Source organism: Palaemon carinicauda, chromosome 19 (assembly GCF_036898095.1).
Source record: "Palaemon carinicauda isolate YSFRI2023 chromosome 19, ASM3689809v2, whole genome shotgun sequence".
Classification (NCBI taxonomy): Eukaryota; Metazoa; Arthropoda; class Malacostraca; order Decapoda; family Palaemonidae; genus Palaemon; species Palaemon carinicauda.
The window spans coordinates 33,014,581-33,033,808 of record NC_090743.1 but is presented as its reverse complement, the minus strand read 5'-3'; the positions used below and the strand labels follow the sequence as shown (position 1 = coordinate 33,033,808).

Below are 19,228 nucleotides of genomic sequence, written 5' to 3'. Positions count from 1 at the left end.
AAATTCACTTTACTTTGGGATAACTAACATCTTTCAGATTGGACATTGTCTTTAGAATCAGATACTGATTTGACAGTGAGTTTTCCTGTGTATTAAATCCAAAAGCATAGATTCAAATCCTGGATTCAGAATATTTCCTTTGGGAAAGAATTAAAACCATACTTGTAAACCGAGTTGAAACGCCAAAATACATTAACAAACCTGCCAACATACTTACCTTGAGACTATGAATAGTACAGTATTCTCTCAATGGTCATGATCTCCTGCATGGTCATAGGGTCTATGTTACCAACTGGATAAGTTTGTGCTCATTACTTTCCAAGTTGAATGTTAAATGTATTGAACAGGTTTCGTATTGTGAGACCCTTGAAATTTAGGGAGACATGGACATGAAAAAGCTTGTACAACAAAATTTGAGCATACCGTACTCCAAACTAAAGAAAATAATTGTACAGAACTTCATGATAAGTACGAGAAAATTAAAAAAAGTACTGTCGTATATAGAACAAGAAATTTCTATGAAAAGAGCTAATATTTAGCAAATGTCAAATTTCTATGAAAAAAAAACTTATATTTAACAAGAATTAAATAAGAGAATTAATCTTCTCGTCAAACTTCCTTGGGTAACATCCACAAGGGCAGTTATTCAACAACATTAATTGATTCTCACATTTTCATATTTCAAATACTTTGAATATTGCTTAATTCAACTAATTTCTCACTCTGGGAACTTGATCAGCAAATTGGTAACATTAGTATCACCATTGTGAGAGTAGGCTTAATATACAAGACTATTCATTGTACCTTCAGAAAAAAGATAAGATCAGTACTTACACAAAGATCTAACATAAAATTGTCTGACCACACCTAAGTTGATCCTACAACTCTCTATTAGTACAGTAGTATAAACACCCTTAAAGTGATATATAAAAAAACACAAGAGATCTCAAAACTGAAAACACTAAACTCCATGGGTGGAACGTAACCAGCCTACTACTAAACTGTACCTACAGAGATGAACCATTCTTAGTGTTATTTAAGTCAATAATTGGCAATAAACTTCAAGTGATAAAACCCATCAAAAGTTTCTATAAATACCCTTCGTCATCATAAAAAAATACACATGATCTTCTCAAGTCTAGCGTGCTTGTTACTTGCCAAATGGACTAGTATTTCTAAGGTCTAAAGTCTTATCAAAATTTTCAGTGATGATTATAATACCCAGTACATAATGATTTTAGCAATATAACCTTGAAGCTTTCCAACTAAAAATAGGAATAACAATAATTCTTTTTTGGCTCTAGTTGTCCAACAACTTCACATTTTCTTTGCTTCTAGACAGTCAATATTCAAAGTAAAAGTTTTAACCAAAATTCTAGAATACCCCATGCAGGTTTGAAAATGTATCAGCATGAGGAGGTACACAGCACTGATGGAAAAACCATTTAAAATTTTACAAAATTTAATCAAATAACAATAGTATAACATTTCAAAGAGTCACAGAATAACTATGATGTATTCTTTTCATGAGCTGTTAAAACAATGTCAATTAGCATATCTTTATCATCTGTAGGAATGTGCGTCAACAACTGCTCCTTGAAAGCTAAGGCAATTGTGTGTGGCATGGTAGTCTGCGAGGCTTTACACTTTGCCAGATAAGTATCATAATATCCACGGCCCCTTCCCATCCTGCAATGAAGAATAAGTAGTAATATAAGTTTAACTCTACTGAGTTATTATCATTTTGAGAAAAGGTACAGAATTTACATTTTTGAAAAAGGAGTACAGTAAATAGTATACTGTACTATCACCCAGACTTTTCATGGTAAACCATGATGCCTAACCTCCATTAGAATGATGTTATTTTTATTAGTAAAATAAATTTTTGAATATACTTACCCGATAATCATGTAGCTGTCAACTCCGTTGCCCGACAGAATTCTATGGAGGGATACGCCAGCTATCACAATACTAGAAGGGGGTGTACTTACCAGCGCCACCTGTGGCCAGGTACTATAGTACTTCTTGTTGACACCTCCTCAATTTTTCCTCGGTCCACTGGTTCTCTATGGGGAGGAAGGGAGGGTCGATTAAATCATGATTATCGGGTAAGTATATTCAAAAATTTATTTTACTAATAAAAATAACATTTTTCAATATTAAACTTACCCGATAATCATGTAGCTGATTCACACCCAGGGGGGTGGGTGAAAAACCAGTGTACAAGACTAAAGGATAGCTAAGTATCCCGTATTTCATATAATCAGTTATCCACAATAACAATGAAATAATAAGTACCTGGTAAGGAAGTCGACTTGAACCGTTACTCTGCCTTTAATAAGATCGTCTTCCTTACTGAGCGCAGCGTTCCTCTTGGGAGGCTGAATCAACTCAAAGGTGCTAAAGTATACAGGGCTGCAACCCATACTAAAGGACCTCATCACAACCTTTAACCTCGGCGCTTCTCAAGAAAGAATTGACCACCCGCCAAATCAACAAGGATGTGGAAGGCTTCTTAGCCGACCGTACAACCCATAAAAAGTATTCAAGAGAAAGGTTAAAAGGTTATGGGATTATGGGAATGTAGTGGCTGAGCCCTCGCCTACTACTGCATTCGTTGCTACGAATGGTCCCAGGGTGTAGCAGTACTCGTAAAGAGACTGGACATCTTTGAGATAGAATGATGCGAACACTGACTTGCTTCTCCAATAGGTTGCATCCATAACACTCTGCAGAGAATGGCTCTGTTTGAAGGCCACTGAAGTAGCCACAGCTCCCACTTCATGTGTCCTTACCTTCAGCAAAGCAAGGTCTTCTTCCTTCAGATGAGAATGTGTTTCTCTAATCAGAAGCCTGAATAGTAAGAAACTGAGTTCTTAGAACTTGGAAAAGAAGGTTTCTTGATAGCACACTATAAGGCTTCTGATTGTCCTTGTAAAGGTTAAGACCTTTTTAGATAGTACCTAAGAGCTCTAACTGGGCAAAGTACTCTCTTCAGATCATTCCCCACCAAGTTGGACAGGCTTGGGATCTCGAACGACTTAGGCCAAGGACGTGAAGGAAGCTCGTTTAGCAAAAACCGAGCTGCAAGGAACATGTAGCCGTTTCAGATGTGAAAACAATGATCCTGCTGAAGGCGTGGATCTCACTTACTCTTTTAGCTGTTGTCAAGCACACGAGGAAAAGAGTTTTTAATGTGAGGTCCTAAAAAGAGGCTGATTGGAGAGGTTCAAATCTTGATGACATAAGGAACCTTGGGACCACGTCTAGATTCCAGCCTGGAGTGGACAACCGACGTTCCTTTGAGGTCTCAAAAGACCTAGGGAGGTCCTGTAGATCTTTGTTGGTGGAAAGATCCAAGCCTCTGTGGCGGAAAACCGCTGCCAACATACTTCTGTAACCCTTGATCGTAGGAGCTGAAAGGGATCTTACTTTCCTTAGATATAACAGGAAGTCAGCAATCTGGGTTACAGTGGTACTGGTTGAGGAAACTGCATTGGTCTTGTACCAGCTACGGAAGACTTCCCCTTGAGACTGATAGATTCTGAGAGTGGATGTTCTCCTTGCTTTGGCAATCGCTCTGGCTGCCTCCTTCGAAAAGCCCCTAGCTCTTGAGAGTCTTTCGAAAGTCTGAAGGCAGTCAGACGAAGAGCGTGGAGGATTGGGTGTACCTTCTTTACGTGAGGTAGACTTAGAAGGTTCACTCCTAGAGGAAGAGTCCTGGGAATGTCGACCAGCCATTGCAGTACCTCTAAGAACCATTCTCTCGCGGGCCAGAGCGGAGCCAACCAACGTCAGCCGTGTCCCTTTGAGAGAGAACTTCTGAAGTACCCTGTTGACAATCTTGAACGGCGGGAATGCATACAGGTCGAGATGGAACCAATCTAGCAGAAAAGCATCCACGTGAACTGCTGCTGGGTCTGGAATCGGAGAACAATACAACAGGAGTCTCTAGGTTATCGAGGTAGTGAACAGATCTATGGTTGGCTGACCCCACAGGGCCCAAAGTCTGCTGCAAACATTCTTGAGAAGGGTCCACTCTGTGGGGATGACCTGACCCTTCCGTCTGAGGTGATCTGCCATGACATTCATACCGCCCTGAATGAACCTCGTTACCAGTAGCTTTCGATCTTTAGACCAGATGAGTAGGTCCCTTGCGATCTAGAACAACTTCCACGAAAGAGTCCCTCCCTGCTTGAAGATGTAAGCCAGGGCTGTGGTGTTGTCAGAGTCCACCTCCACCACTTTGTTAAGCTGGAGGGACTTGAAGTTTATCAAGGCCAGAATAACCGCCAACAACTCCTTGCAATTGATGTGAAGTGTCCTTTGCTCCTGATTCCATGTTCCCGAGCATTCTTGTCCGTCCAAAGTCGCACCCCAGCCCGTGTCTGATGCGTCCGAGAGGAGACGGCGGTCGTGTTTCTGAACAGCCAAAGGTAGACTTCCTTGAGAAGAAAGCTGTTCTTACACCACGCGAGAGAAGACCTCCTCTCTTCGGAAACAGGAACTGAGACCGTCTCTAGCGTCATGTCCTTTATCCAGTGAGCAGCTAGATGATACTGAAGGGGGGGGAGGTGGAGTCTCCCTAACACGATGAACAGGGCCAGCGATGAAAGTGTCCCTGTTAGACTCATCCACTACCTGACTGAGCATCGGTTCCTTCTCAGCATGCTCTGGATGCATTCTAGGGCTTGGAAGATCCTTGGGGCCGACGGAAAAGTCCGAAAAGCTCGACTCTGAAGATCCATACCCAAGGAGACAATGGTCTGGGATGGAACGAGCTGAGACTCCTCAAAATTGACCAGGAGGCCCAGTTCCTTGGTCAGATCCATAGTCCATTTGAAAATCTCCAGACAGCGACGACTTGTGGGAGCTCTTAAAAGCCAGTCGTCTGACGGAGCCGGACACAAGATCATGGTACTGCTGCACAGTCTGTGAACTGTCAATCATGGGCAAGCGAGGAAGTACAGTGACAACCCGAATCTGTCTAGACTGTCTGGGTCGTACAGACAACTCCTTATCGGGTTGCTGAGGTTGCCGCGCTGCGTCACAAGTCACTTCTGTTGGTTGTTGAACGTCTTCCCGGTGACACATTGACTCCGTAAACAAAAAATCCTCTAACAAGGACTAAGCTTGGACTGCATGTCTTGCAACACAACTCAAGGTCTATGGGAGCAGGTGTGGTAACAGACGGGATTAGCGACTGAAGTGGAACCATTACCTTCCCTGGAAGCATGTTATGCTTAAATAAAAGTCCATAGGAGGCTATGCAGCTAAAGGCTCCCTCCAAATGACAGAGTCCTCAAGGGAATATCAGAAGGAGGGAGAAAAGAACTTTCTCATCTACAGGGACCATATCCTAGAAAAGCTAAGTTCTCTCAGTGAGGGTTCACTGGTGCAAAAGCAGCAGACTAGAAGGCAACGTTATGAAACTGCTTGACAGTCTAGTGAGTTGGCAACAACCAAAGATGTGTGACTGAGAAGCATGCGGTAAGGTATGCAGAGCATGTTGTATGCAGAGTATGCTGTATGCAGAGCATGCTGTATGTAGAGCATGTTGTATGCAGAGCATGCTGAATGCAGAGCATGCTGTATGCAGAGCATGTTGTATGCAGAGCATGCTGAATGCAGAGCATGCTGTATGCAGAGCATGTTGTATGCAGAGCATGCTGTATGCAGAGCATGCTGTATGCAGAGCATGCTGTATGTAGAGCATGTTGTATGCAGAGCATGCTGAATGCAGAGCATGCTGTATGCAGAGCATGTAGTATGCAGAGCATGCTGTAAGCAGAGCATGCTGTATGTAGAGCATGCTGTAAGGTAAGCAGAGCGTGTGCATGGCGTTTAACATTTCTCAGAAATTCCATGACCAGTGCTAGAGTGCTTTATGCATGCTTGCATGGGGTTTTAATATCAACATAATATTTACCTTACATTCATAACTCATGATTCATATTTTTGCCATATTTTGCGATATTGTTAAAAATATATTGCAAGGAATACAAATATATTTTTATAAGTAATACAAATAACCTCCATTATCATAAGGTTTGAAAATGGAGGTAAGGTATGCTGAACAGCAGAGTCAGAACGAGCTGGAACAACAATAGTTGTGGTTTCCTCTTCAAGACTCTGTTGAGGGAACACCTGAGGCTCAGTCTGCAAAGGCTGATCAAAGGAAGTAGCAGAAGGTAGGCGCATGGGTGGAGGAGGCTGACTCCTGGCATGAGTGGCTGAACTCAAGGGTTGCGCTTGCTGAGTGGTTGGCGGATGCGCAGTAGCAAGTTCCTGAGGAACGAGTTGAGGTTCCTGCGGTGTGAGCTGAGAGCGAAAAGGTAGTGGCTGCGCAGAACGCAGTAAAAATCTCGCAAGTTGAGGCTCCTGAGGCGCAAGGCTAAGGTGTTAACCTTGAGGAGGGTTGAGCTCGCTGCAGCGAGAGCTGAGGAGACTGACTCATGGATGGGAGAGGTTGTACCTCAAGCGAGTGTTGCCTCACTGGTGTAACAGCAAGTGGAAGCGGAGGAAGAGAGGTATAAGCCTCCTGTTCCCATTGCTGAGGTTGCCTTAAGGAAGGCGGAGGGAGCTGCACACCACTGGGATCAGTAAACTCATAACGTGGCTCAACATCGTACGCCTGGCAGGTGGTACTGCGGTCAGGCGGAGCGAGCGCAGGCGGAGGGAGCGCAGGCGGAGCGAGTGCAGGCGGAGCGAGCGCAGGCGGAGCGAGCGCAGGCGGAGGCGCAACCTTCTCAGCCCGACACTCACGCATCAAGACCGAAAGTTGTGACTGCATGGACTGCAGTAGAGTCAACTTGGGGTCGGCAGACACTAAGGTCTGCTGAGGTAAAGCCTTAACAGCAGAGATCTGTTGCGGCAGAACCTTACTCCTCTTAGGCGGAGTGCATTCAACTGATGACTGAGGAGAGTCAGAGCTAACCCAATGACTGCATCCGGGTTGTTGAACTCTAACTTCGTACGTCTGGCATAGGTCTGGACTTTACGTTTAAGAGGTCTTGAGACCTGAGACCAGCGTTTTCTCCCCTAAATTTCTTCTGCAGACGAGCAAAATAAGGGCTCAATCGTCTGCGGGTGGGAGTGACGGTCTCGGTAAGACACGCCCACAACCACCGAGGATACTTCTGTGCGCCGATCAAGGCCTGCTGAACCCTTTGTCCTTCGACATTGCTTCTCCCCTGGGCTTGGGAGCTTGCAAGAGGTCCCGGACTGGGAGGACGACTGGCGCGCACAGAAGTACCCTCACGCACAACACTGACACACTTTGCGCTAATCACTTATCACTTTGATTTTCTGTTTGCACTTATTTCACTGAACTCGAAACTTTAAGTGGTTTGTACCTGAAACACGCAATTCTATCCTTTCTCAAAAGTTAGTAATTGCGAAAACAGAATTACAATGTAACAGAAAAATCTAATGAAAGATAAATAATTCAGTGGCTGGAAAGAGACTAAACACTAGATCACTCTAGAAACGTTTACCTTCTTCCCCTAAAGAGACTAGGGAGAAGAGCAAAAACAATAACAACGTTACTCGCTTGAATGAAACGTTTATCCTCCTCTTTCTCCCTCCGTCTCTATCTCTCTCTCTCTCTCTCTCTCTTGACTTAGAACCTGAGAGAAGAGCCCAATCATATATATCGTTAAAACATATTATTGTTAAAGGAAAAAACTGAAATATTTCCCAAAATGAAAAGTTCCTTTATTAGGATTAACCATTAAGTTAAGAAAGAATGAACAAAACGCTAGACACGGTTACTCTTACTGCAACGTGAAACCGTGAAAAATCTTTCTCTATCGTAACGATAGAGCGCAAGTTGAACGTTCTGAACGTCAACAACTGCAGAGACAAAACAAAACGTTAGTTCAACTTTGAAAACAGTACTAGACTATCAAAGAAATTCTTTCAAAGACATTAAAATAGCATAATATGTTAACAGGTAAACCGAAATGACGGGCTCAATGTTAATTAACTTCGGTCCAAGAAAAGACCGCCTACTATTAGGAAGGTCGAATATAAACAAATATAAAAATTAATTTTAATAAGTTTATAATAAAAGGAAGTTAATCGAAGAGGCTGAGAGATATAAAATAAATCTATAACTTTTGTTAAGCAAAATTAAGAAAGAGAGTCTATACTCTCTTAGACACCAACACTTCCGTCTAAGGGAAGGGTCGGCCATTTAAAGGTGAAAGAGAGTTCATACTCTCTTCGTCACCATATTAATCAAATTAATTCCAAAAGCTAACTAAGCTAATATAGAAGTTTCCAGTAAAGCGACAGCCGAAATCAAAGAGAAATACTTCACCAAAGTCGTGAAAATACTCCAAGAACATAAGCGTATCCCAGAACGTCTTGCCGGAAGCACGACAGAGGAAAAATTTGAGGAGGTGTCAACAAGAAGTACTATAGTACCTGGCCACAGGTGGCGCTGGTAAGTACACCCCCTTCTAGTATTGTGATAGCTGGCGTATCCCTCCATAGAATTCTGTCGGGCAACGGAGTTGACAGCTACATGATTATCGGGTAAGTTTAATATTGAAAATTTAGGGATCAAATTATTGCATATATAAGAAATAAAATTTTGCACACAAGCAGGGTTCATTAGATAGTAATTCAACTAGACCAGTGAGTTAAATCTACTAACTTTCATAAAGCTTACTCCTTTGGATAGTAGATTCCTGGAATCTGGTCAACATGACCTAGCCCTGGGTCAAGGAAACCATTCAGAAGGTACCAATACCCATATATTTACAAAATAGCAGTAAAGAAAAATGGCAAATATAAGCATACAAAAAGTATTCCTCAGAAAGTTCAAAAACAGTACTATCAAAAACATGAGTCTAAGAACAACACTATTTGATTTATTCAGGAAATTATAGACCATGAAGCAAAAATGTTATTTTCCTTAGTAAAATAAATTTTTGAATATACTTACCCGATGATCATATAGCTGCAACCTCTGTTGCCCGACAGAAAAAACCTACGGTCGGGATACGCCAGCGATCGCTATACAGGTGGGGGTGTACATCAACAGCGCCATCTGTCAAGTAGGTACTCAAGTACTCGATGTCAACAAAGAACCAATTTTCTCCTCTGTCCACTGGGTCTCTATTGGGGAGGAAGGGTGGGTCCTTTAATTTATGATCATCGGGTAAGTATATTCAAAAATTTATTTTACTAAGGAAAATAACATTTTTCAATATTAAACTTACCCGATGATCATATAGCTGATTCACACCCAGGGGGGTGGGTAGAGACCAGCATTACATGTTGACATTATTATGAGCTAAGTATTCCGTATTTCATTTTAGCAGTTATTCAAAATAACAAGCATAAAATAAATAAGTACCTGGTAAGGAAGACGACTTGAACAATTACTCTGCCTTTTTAAGTACGTCTTCCTTACTGAGCCTCGCGATCCTCATAGGATGCTGAGCGACTCCTAGGAGCTGAAGTATGAAGGGTTGCAACCCATACTAAAGGTCCTCATCAAAACCTCTAATCTAGGCGCTTCTCAAGAAATGATTTTGACCACCCGCCAAATCAAGTAGGATGCGAAAGGCTTCTTAGCCTTCCGGACCACCCAAAAATATTTCAAGAGAAAGATTAAAAAGGTTCTGGAATTAGGGAATTGTAGTGGTGGAGCCCCCACCACTACTGCACTCGTTGCTACGAATGGTCCCAGAGTGTAGCAGTTCTCGTAAAGAGACTGGACATTCTTAAGATAAAAGACGCGAACACTGATTTGCTTTTCCAATAGGTTGCGTCGAATATACTTTGCAGAGATCTATTTTGTTTAAAGGCCACGGAAGTTGTGACAGCTCTAACTTCGTGTGTCCTTACCTTCAGCCAAGCTTGGTCTTCCTCATTCAGAAGGGAATGAGCTTCTCGTATTAACAGTCTGATAAAATAGGATAAAGAATTCTCTGACATAGGCAAAGATGGATTCTTAACTGAACACCATAAAGCTTCAGACGGGCCTCGTAAAGGTTTTTAAAATAGAACTTAAGAGCTCTTACAGGACATAATACTCTTTCTAGTTCATTTCCAACCATACGATAAGTTTAGAATATCGAAAGATATTGGTCAAGGCCGAGAAGGCAGCTCGTGTTTGGCTAGAAAACCAAGTTGTAGAACATGTAGCCGTTTCGGATGAGAATCCGATTGTTCTTGCTGAAGGCATGAATCTCACTGACTCTTTTAGCTGTGGTTAAGCATATCAGGAAAAGAGTCTTAAAGGTGAGATCTTTCAGGGAGGCTGATTGAAGTGGTTCGAACCTGTCTGACATAAGGAATCTTAGAACCACGTCTAAATTCCAACCAGGTGTAACCAAACGACGCTCCTTCGTGGTCTCAAAAGACTTAAGGAGGTCCTGTAGATCTTTATTGTTGGAAAGATCTAAGCCTCTGTGACGGAAGACTGATGCCAACATTCTTCTGTAACCCTTGATAGTGGGAGCTGAAAGAGATCGTTCTTTCCTCAGATAAAAGAGGAAGTCAGCTATTTGAGTTACAGAGGTACTGGTCGAGGATACGGATACTGACTTGCACCAGTTTCGGAAGATTTCCCACTTCGATTGGTAGACTTTAAGGGTGGATGTTCTCCTTGCTCTAGCAATCGCTCTGGTCGCCTCCTTCGAAAAACCTCTAGTTCTCGAGAGTCTTTCGATATTCTGAAGGCAGTCAGACGAAGAGCGTGGAGGCCTTGGAGTACCTTCTTTACGCGTGGCAGACGTAGCAGGTCCACCTTTAGGGGAAGTGTTCTGGGAACGTCTACTAGCCATCGAAGTACCTCGGTGAGTTATTCTCTCGCGGGCCAGAGGGAAGCAACTAGCGTCAACTTTGTCCCTTCGTGAGAGGCGAACTTCTGCAGTACCTTGTTGACAATCTAGAACGGAGGGAATGCATATAGATCTAGATGAGACCAATCTAGTAGAAAGGCATCTATATGAACTACTGCTGGGTCCGAGATAGGTGAGCAAAGTATTGGGAGCCTCTTGGTCATCGAGGTTGCGAAGAGATCTATGGTTGGCTGGCCCCAGGTGGCCCAAAGTCTCTTGCATACCTCCTTGTGGAGGGTCCAATATGTGGAATTATTTGTCCCTTCCTACTGAGACAATCTGCTATGACATTCAAGTTGCCTTGGATGAACCTCGTTACTAGAGAAAAGTCTAGACCTGTTGAACAGGAGAGGAGGTATCTTGCGAACTCGTACCATGTCAGAGAGTAGGTCCCTCCTTGCTTGGAGATGTACGTCAAAGCAGGGTGTTGACCGTGTTCACCTCCACCACTTTGCCTTGAAGGAGAGACCTGAAGCTTTTCCAGGTCAGACGTACTGCCAGAAGCTTCTTGCAGTTGAAATGCATTGTCCTTTGACTCGAGTTCCATAATCCCGAGCATTCCCTACCGCCTAATGTCGCACCCCAGCCTACGTCCGATGCGTCCGAGAAGAGAACGTGGTTGGGAGTCTGAACAGTCAGGGGAAGACCCTTTCAAAGGTTGATAAAGTCCTTTCACCAAGTCAGACCAGACTTTATCTTTCCGGAAACCGGGATCGAGACCGCTTCTAGCGTCTTGTCCTTTTCCAGTGAAAAGCTAGATGATACAGAAGAGGACGGAGGTGTAGTCTTCCAAGTGACACAAATTGAACCACGGATGACAGTGTCCTAACCAGACTCATCCACAGCCTGACAGGGCAGTGTTCCTTCTTCAGCATCTCCTGGATGGATAGCAGGGCTGGGGGTTGATCGTCTTGTTCAGCAATGTCCTCATCAGAGGGTTCCTCATCCGAAACTGATGAGGAAACGGCAACGGAGTGGGCAACGTCTGACTCGCTAAATCCGGTCGCACTGGTGGATGCGTGACGGAGCCGGACACAAGATCATGGTACTGCTGCACAGTCTGTGAACTGTCAACCATGGGGACGCGAGGAAGTACAGCGTCAACCCGAAACTGTCTAGACTGTCTGGGTTGTGCAGCCAACCCCCTACAGGGTTGCTGAGGTTGCCGCACTGCGTCACAACAAGTCACCTCTGCTGGTTGTTGAACGTCTTCCTAGTGACACACTGAACGTCCACAACCACCTCCGAGAGTCGCTTAACGTCAACGTGCGACTGGCAACCCACACTGGGTCGCACCGGTGGAGGAACCATCTCAACTGGCGGACGTGAGTAGGATACCTCAGCGTCAACAGGGCGTACAACCAACCGGTAGGAAGGTTGTTGGCTAGAAGGTTCTTCTCCGTAAAAAATCCTCTAACAAGGACACAAGCTTGGACTGCATGTCTTGCAACAAAGCCCATTAGGGTCTATGGGGGCAGGTGTGGCAACAGACGGGGTTAGCGACTGAAGCGGAACCATTTACCATCCCTGGAAGCCTTGTTATGCTTTAATTAAAGTCCATAGGAGGCTAAGCAGCTTAAGGCTCCTCTCCAAATGACAGAGTCCTCAAAGGAATATCAGAAGGAGGGAGAACAGCACTTTCTCATCTACAGGAACCATGTCCGAGAAAAGCTAGGTTATCTCAGTGAGGGTCTCACTGGTGCAAAAGCAGCAGACCAGAAGGCAACGTTATGTAACTGCTTGACAGTCTGTGAACTGTCAAAAACTGAACTGTCAACCACAACAGGTGCGTGAGGACATACAGCACTGGTGCATTAGTAGCAGACCAGAAGGCAACGTCATGTAACTGCTTGACAGTCTGTGAGCTGGCAACAACCAAAGCTGTGTGGGGAAGCCTCAACTCCTGACTGACTAGTCTGCTGCGGGTGAGTGGCGGTAACCACAGTGGGTTGCGGAGGCTGACACACCGTGTCAAAACACGGCAGCTTGTGGTAGCTCACGCACGGCAACGGAGTGCTCCGTGTGTCTGTGGGAGTCAGCATGCGTCTGGCAGGGTCGACTGCGCATGGGTGGAGGAGCTCTCACAACAAGAGTGTGGGAGCAGGCAGCCATGCTGGGCGCACAACCGTGGCAGGTTGTAGGCAAACGGGTGCATCGTCAACCTTCTCCGCAGTCGGAGTGTGGGAGCAGGCAACAACCAAAGCGGAGTGGTGGTGCGTGGTGGGGACTGCCGTGGGTTGCGGAAACTAACGCATCGCGTCAAAACACGGCAGCTTGACTCCACCTTCCCACTGCTGATGCGGTAGCTCACGCATGTTAACGGAGGGAGCCGCACGTCGGCTAACGTTAACATGCGTCTGGCAGGGTCGATTGCGCATCGGAGGTGGAGCTCTCCGCAGCCGGAGTGTGGGAGCAGGCAGCCTCAGCGTGAGCTGGGCGCACAACAGTGGCAGGTTGTAGGCTAACGAGAGCAGAGACAACCTTCTCCGCACGAAACTCCTGCATAACCGCAGCTAACTGAGTCTGCATAGACTGCAGTAAAGACCACTTAGGGTCTACAAAAAAAACGGCAACAGACGGAGCTACTGTCCGTCGTGACTGAGGGTCTAAAACAGCTGGTGCGGCAACAGACGGAGTTACTGCCTGTTGCGGTACCACTTTGCCTCTCTTGGGAGGTGTGCAGTCGTCGGATGACTGCAGCGAGTCCAAACTGACCCAGTGGCTACACCTAGGCCGTTGGACTTGCGCGGAAGGGACCGACTTGCACTTAAAAGCTGCAAGGTTTGGTCCATGGTTTCTTACGAGAAACCTCTTCCGCAGACGAGGAATAAATGGGCTCTCTCGTCTTTGTGTGGGTGGGGCGATCTCACGTCGGCAAACGTGTGTAGATACGCCCGAAACCACGGAGGGAAAAACGTCTGTTCGTCGATCCAGGCCTGTGGAACCCATAAGTCGTTCGACATTACTTCTCCCCTGGGCTTGGGAGCTTGCAAGAGGTCCCGTACTAGGTGAACGACAGGCACGAACAGACGAACCCTCGGACGCAACACTGTAACACTTTGCGCATATCACTTTATCACTTTTGATTTTCTGTTTGCACTTATTTCACTGAAATCGAAACTTTAACTGATTTCTACCTGAAACACGCAATCCTATCCTTCATTAAAAGGTAGTAATTGCGAAAACAGTTTTACAATGCAACAGAAAAACATAAAGATAAAGAATTCAGTGGCTGGAAAAGAGACTAAACACTAGATCAAATAAACTACGTTTACAATCTCTCACCGCATAAAGCCTGGGAACAAGAATAAAACCCTAGAAACGTTTTACCTTCTTCCCCTACAGCGACTAGGGAGAAGAGTAAAAAACGAGAACAACGTTACCCGCTTGAACGAAACGTTTATTCTCCTCTCTCTCCCTCCGTCTCTATCTCTCTCTCTCTTCTCTCTTGATTTAGCACCAGAGAGAAGAGCCCAATTATATATCGTTAAAACATGTTATTTGCTAAAGGAAAAAACTGAAAGGTTTCCCAAATAAAAAGTTCCTTTATTTAGAATTTAAACCATTTAAGCTAAGAAAGAATGAACAAAACGCTAGAATCGGTTTACTCTTACTGCAAAGTGAAACTGTGATACACTCTCTCTCTATCGTAACGATAGAGCGCAAGTTGAACGTTCTGAACGTCAACAACTGCGGAGACTAAAAACTAAACGTTAGTTCATCTTTGAAAACAGTACGAGACTATCAAAGAAATTCTTCCATAAAACATTAAAATAAAAAAAAAAAGTATTAAATTCTTTAAAGGTTAAATACGATATAACGGGCTCAATGTTAATTAACTTCGGTTCCAAGTTAGGACCGCCTACTATTAGGAAAGGTCGCAAATAAACAAACATAAAAATTTATTTTTATAAGTTTATAATAATTGGAAAGTTAACCGAAGAGGCCTAAAAAGGCGGAGAGATATAAAATAAATGGATCTATAACGTGTTAAGCAAAATTACCAAAAACCTAAACACACTTCCGTCTAAGGGAAGGGTCGGCCATTTAAAAGTGAAAGAGAGTCCATACTCTCTTCGTCACCATAATTAAATCTATCGAAAACGAGTTCAAGTTTTGAAATGAAGATAAAACCCCTGCATAGCGAAAGCTCAAAACTGGAATAGTGTACTTCACCAAATCGTTGTGAAAACAAATCCAGTTAGGGACGGCGTATTTAGTAGGTCCTGCCATTGGCACGACAGAGGAAAAATTGGTTCTTTGTTGACATCGAGTACTTGAGTACCTACTTGACAGATGGCGCTGTTGATGTACACCCCCACCTGTATAGCGATCGCTGGCGTATCCCGACCGTAGGTTTTTTCTGTCGGGCAACAGAGGTTGCAGCTATATGATCATCGGGTAAGTTTAATATTGAAAATATAAACTTCAAAAATTTTGTGCGGTTTTAGCAAAGACAAGAAAGAACGATATCTTCAATGTTACTAAAGCCTCAGTAACCTGATGTATCCAGATTACGAGGAATAAGAATTTACTTTAAAAATTAACAGCTCAATACTCTAAGATGTGAAAAATTAAATGCAATTGGTATCTTTGCAAACAATACAAACCTTGAGCTTTTTATTAGGGAACATAATTTCGGTGAAGGTGGAAGACTAGCCCTAAGACTTTTAGCGAGGTGTAACTACTCCACTGCAAGTTAGCGGGGGAGGTAGGGGGTGGTACCTGCTACCCCGCTCACACACGCATCGGTGTTGTCTCGTCATTTTTTATTGCAAACAGGACTTACAGGAGGATAGGTGATGGCAGGCAAAATTTGTATAAAGAGCTCCAGGTTTGTATCATTAGGAAAAACACAAATGACTTCAAGTTTGTTATTTGTTCCATCACTAAATACAAACTCTTTTGCTCTTAATTAAGGAAGACTGCCCCATAAGGTGGGCGGAAGTACTAACCATCTGGCTGGTTTTTGATCCAGGGTTTCACACCATGCTACGCACCCATAAGGAAGAACACCCTGACACCTTGCTAAAACTCTGTGCAATAGCAGGGTTTAGTGACCCGAGCAATCCGTGTAATTGTGATACTAGCAATGTGACTAGTCCAGATAAAAATATCATCAATTGTAGGATTCTTTGAACCAACCATAGACGTTACCCAATCCCACCGCGTCAGGGGGTATGGGGATGCAACAAGTATATATTTCTATACCAGGTTACTACCTGCAGACAGAGGAGGCCAGCTTGCAGAGTATCGCAGGTGCTGTTCCCCAAGAGAGGGGAAAATGAAAAGAAAGAAAGAGCCAGTCATTCTTATCATTCACTCCAGACTTAATCCCGGGTAACCTCTGCCCTCTACCATCTGGTACTTGTCCCTCAAGGAACTTGAGGTGTTTAAACTGCTTGTTGTGCAGCCACCAAAGGATCGATGAAGAGTTTCCATGTTCCTGTGGGTAACGTCTTGCAGGTAGTGGGCCGTGAAGGTTGTTTGACACTTCCACACACTCGCTAGAAGGACCTGCATCACAGAGTAGTTCTTCTTAAGTGCTACCAATGCCCATAACGTTGTGAGCTCTAGGTTTCCTTGTCTGCGAAAAAGGATCAGGATTCAAGGTCTGGTCTATGACTTTGTGAATCCACAATGAGATCGTGTTGCTGATGATCCTTCTCTTGACCTTCCCCATGACGATGAAGAGGGCTCTTACTCAGGGATGAGCTTCTGCAGTCTTCTTTTGAGGTAGCACCTCAAGGCCCTCATTGAACAAAGTAGCAGTTGATCCAGGTCATTGGTTACATTATGGAGACTCTCAATCCGGAAGGGCCCGAATCTAGGATCGGCTACTCCAGGATTTTGAGTCTTGGCGATAAATAAACTTAGGGACAAAGCCGAACACTACTTGTCCCCATTCCCTTGAATGGGAGACATCGTAAGAAAGACCGTGAAGTTCACTTACTCTCTTGGCCGAGGCCAGAGTGAGAAGGAAAACCGTATTTAAGGTCAGGTGAAGATCTGATGCCTAGCGAAATGATTCGTTGGGAGCGCCTTTCAGAGATCAAAGGACACAAGCCACGTTCCCTGAAGGTGGTCTAACTTTCGACTGAGGACAGGTAAGCTTGAAACTGTATGAGGAGACAATTCCAACGATGAGGAAATATCAACTCCTTTCAATTTAAAGGCGATGCTCAAAGCTGAGCAATAACCTTTAATCACCGAGACCAAGAGGAGCTTTTCCTCCTGATGGCACACAAGGAAATCCGCTGTTGCTGGAAGTGGCATCAAGAGGAGAGATACTTCTTCCACGACACCAACCACAGAAAACTGTCCACTTAGCCAGGTACACAGCAGCTGAAGATTCCCGGAGGTATCCAGACATCTTCGCAACGTGTTGCAAAGATCCTCTCTGCGTGAGGAGATGCTGGATAACCTTCAGTCACAAAAGATTTAGGGGCTCTACGGCTTTGTGGTAGATGTCCACGTGTGGTTTTCCGAGTAGATCATGACGAGGAGCGAATTCTCTTGGGACTTCTGTCAGCAACTGGAGAAGGTCCGGGAACCATTCAGCATGAGGCCATAGAAAGCTATGAGGGTCATTGCCAAGTTGGTAGACGATCTTGCCTTGTTGAACACCATTCTCGTCAGGTAAAAGAGGGAATACACGTAAACATCAATGTTGTCCCACCGTTGTTGGAATGCATATTGCCAAAGAGCCCGGGGAAGCTTGTTGTTCAGCGACGTTGCAAACATGTCCACCGTCAGGGAACCCTACAAAGTCAGGACTTTGTTGGCTACTAGATGATTCAAAGACCACTTGGAGCTCACTATCAGAGTCGCTCTGCTCAGGTTGTCTGTGAGCACATTCCTCTTGCCTGGAATGAAGCGAGGCGATAGGGACACCGAGATGTCTTCTGCCCATCTTAGCATCTGCATTGCTAGATGGCAAAGGTGCTGGATAAAGGTACTGCCATGCTTGTTTTCGTAAGCCAATTCCGTGGTGTTTTCGCTCACCAACACCACAGAGCGACCTCTCAGGAACTGAGGGAACTATTGTTAGGGCTAAGAAGGAAGCCTTCATCTTTAGAAGGTTTATGTGCTGGGATCTTTCAGACTCGGACCAGAGACCAGAGGCCATGTGATGCAGCAGATGAAAAAAGCATTAATTCCAGGGGAGGAGTAAGAAGATTGATTTCTCGGCGGAGGTTCTCGTCGGACACCCACCACCTCAGGTCCGTCCTCTGCTCAGGTCTCATGGGGACTAGCGAGTCCTCGTGCTGATCCTAACTGGACTTCAGCCGCCACAGAAGGGATCGTGTTCGTAGCCAGCCGTTGAGTACCAGATGTTCCAGAGACGATAGGTGCCCTAGGAGATGTAACCACTGTTGTGCCAGAAGTGCATCTCGCTGTAAGAAGGGACTTTCTACCTTCTTCAGCCTCTGAATCCAGTCGTTGAAGGGTAAGACTTTCTGCAGGTTGGTATCTATGATCATTCCAAGGTATACCAGTCTTTGTGAAGGTAGCAGGAATAATTTCTCGAGATTTACCACAATATGCAGATCATGACAAAACTCAAGGAGTCTGTCTCGGTGTTGAAGAGGCATCGCCACCGAGTCTACTATGATCAGTCAGTCGTCAAAGTATCTCAAAAGATGAATGTCTATCATGTGGCCCCAGGTTGACACTAGGGAGAAAACTCTTGTGAAAACCTGAGGTGGTGTCGACAGGCCGAAGCACAGCACCTTGAACTGGTATCGTCAGTGTAGAAGATGATCCTTACATACTTCCTTGATGACGAAAGTACTGGGATCTGGAAGCATGCGTCCTTTAGGTTCAACGTGCACATGAACCTATGATCTTACAGTACTGCCTGTCTGACCGTGTCTGTCATCTCCATCCGGAACGGACTCTGTTAAGCAAACTTGTTCAGGATGGAAAGGTTGATGACATGTCTCCAGCCACTAAACCCCTTCTTTACAAGAAAGAGTCAACTGTAAAAGCCTAGGGACTTGTCTAGGACCTCTTGGAGAGTCCCCTTTTCTAACAATGTCAGGACTTTGGTCCTGATGGCCAACTCCTTCACGGATCCCTTTGTGCAGGAGCTCGACAGAACTGGATGCTGAGTCAAAGGAGTGAGAGATTGTGTGAATAGGATACAATGACCTGACCAAATCACAGAGACAGTCCAGGCCTCGGCCCTGTGCTGCAGCCACCGCTGTTGCAAGCATCCCCCCCTTGGTGGAGAAGTGGAGAGATTGCCCTCTCTAGTGGAAAAGTGGGACGAGGTAGCGGTTAAGGCCGCTTCCACTAGGCAGGGCGTCTAGCATCAATTTGTAAGGCACAAAGTTGACGATACTAGAGCTTTGTTGCATCCCTTC

General features: G+C 44.7%; 1 protein-coding gene across 2 annotated transcripts in view; it reads right to left on the bottom strand.

The window, feature by feature from the left end:
• Positions 1-1,444: 1,444 nt before the first annotated feature.
• Mthfs (methenyltetrahydrofolate synthetase) overlaps positions 1,445-19,228 on the bottom strand; it is a 93,194-nt gene continuing 75,410 nt past the window's right edge. For both annotated transcript variants that reach the window (XM_068393463.1, XM_068393464.1), the window contains exon 4: positions 1,445-1,689. In XM_068393463.1, the coding sequence (XP_068249564.1) occupies positions 1,509-1,689 (181 nt within the window). In that variant the 3' untranslated portion in view covers positions 1,445-1,508. The remainder of the gene's footprint in view (positions 1,690-19,228) is intronic.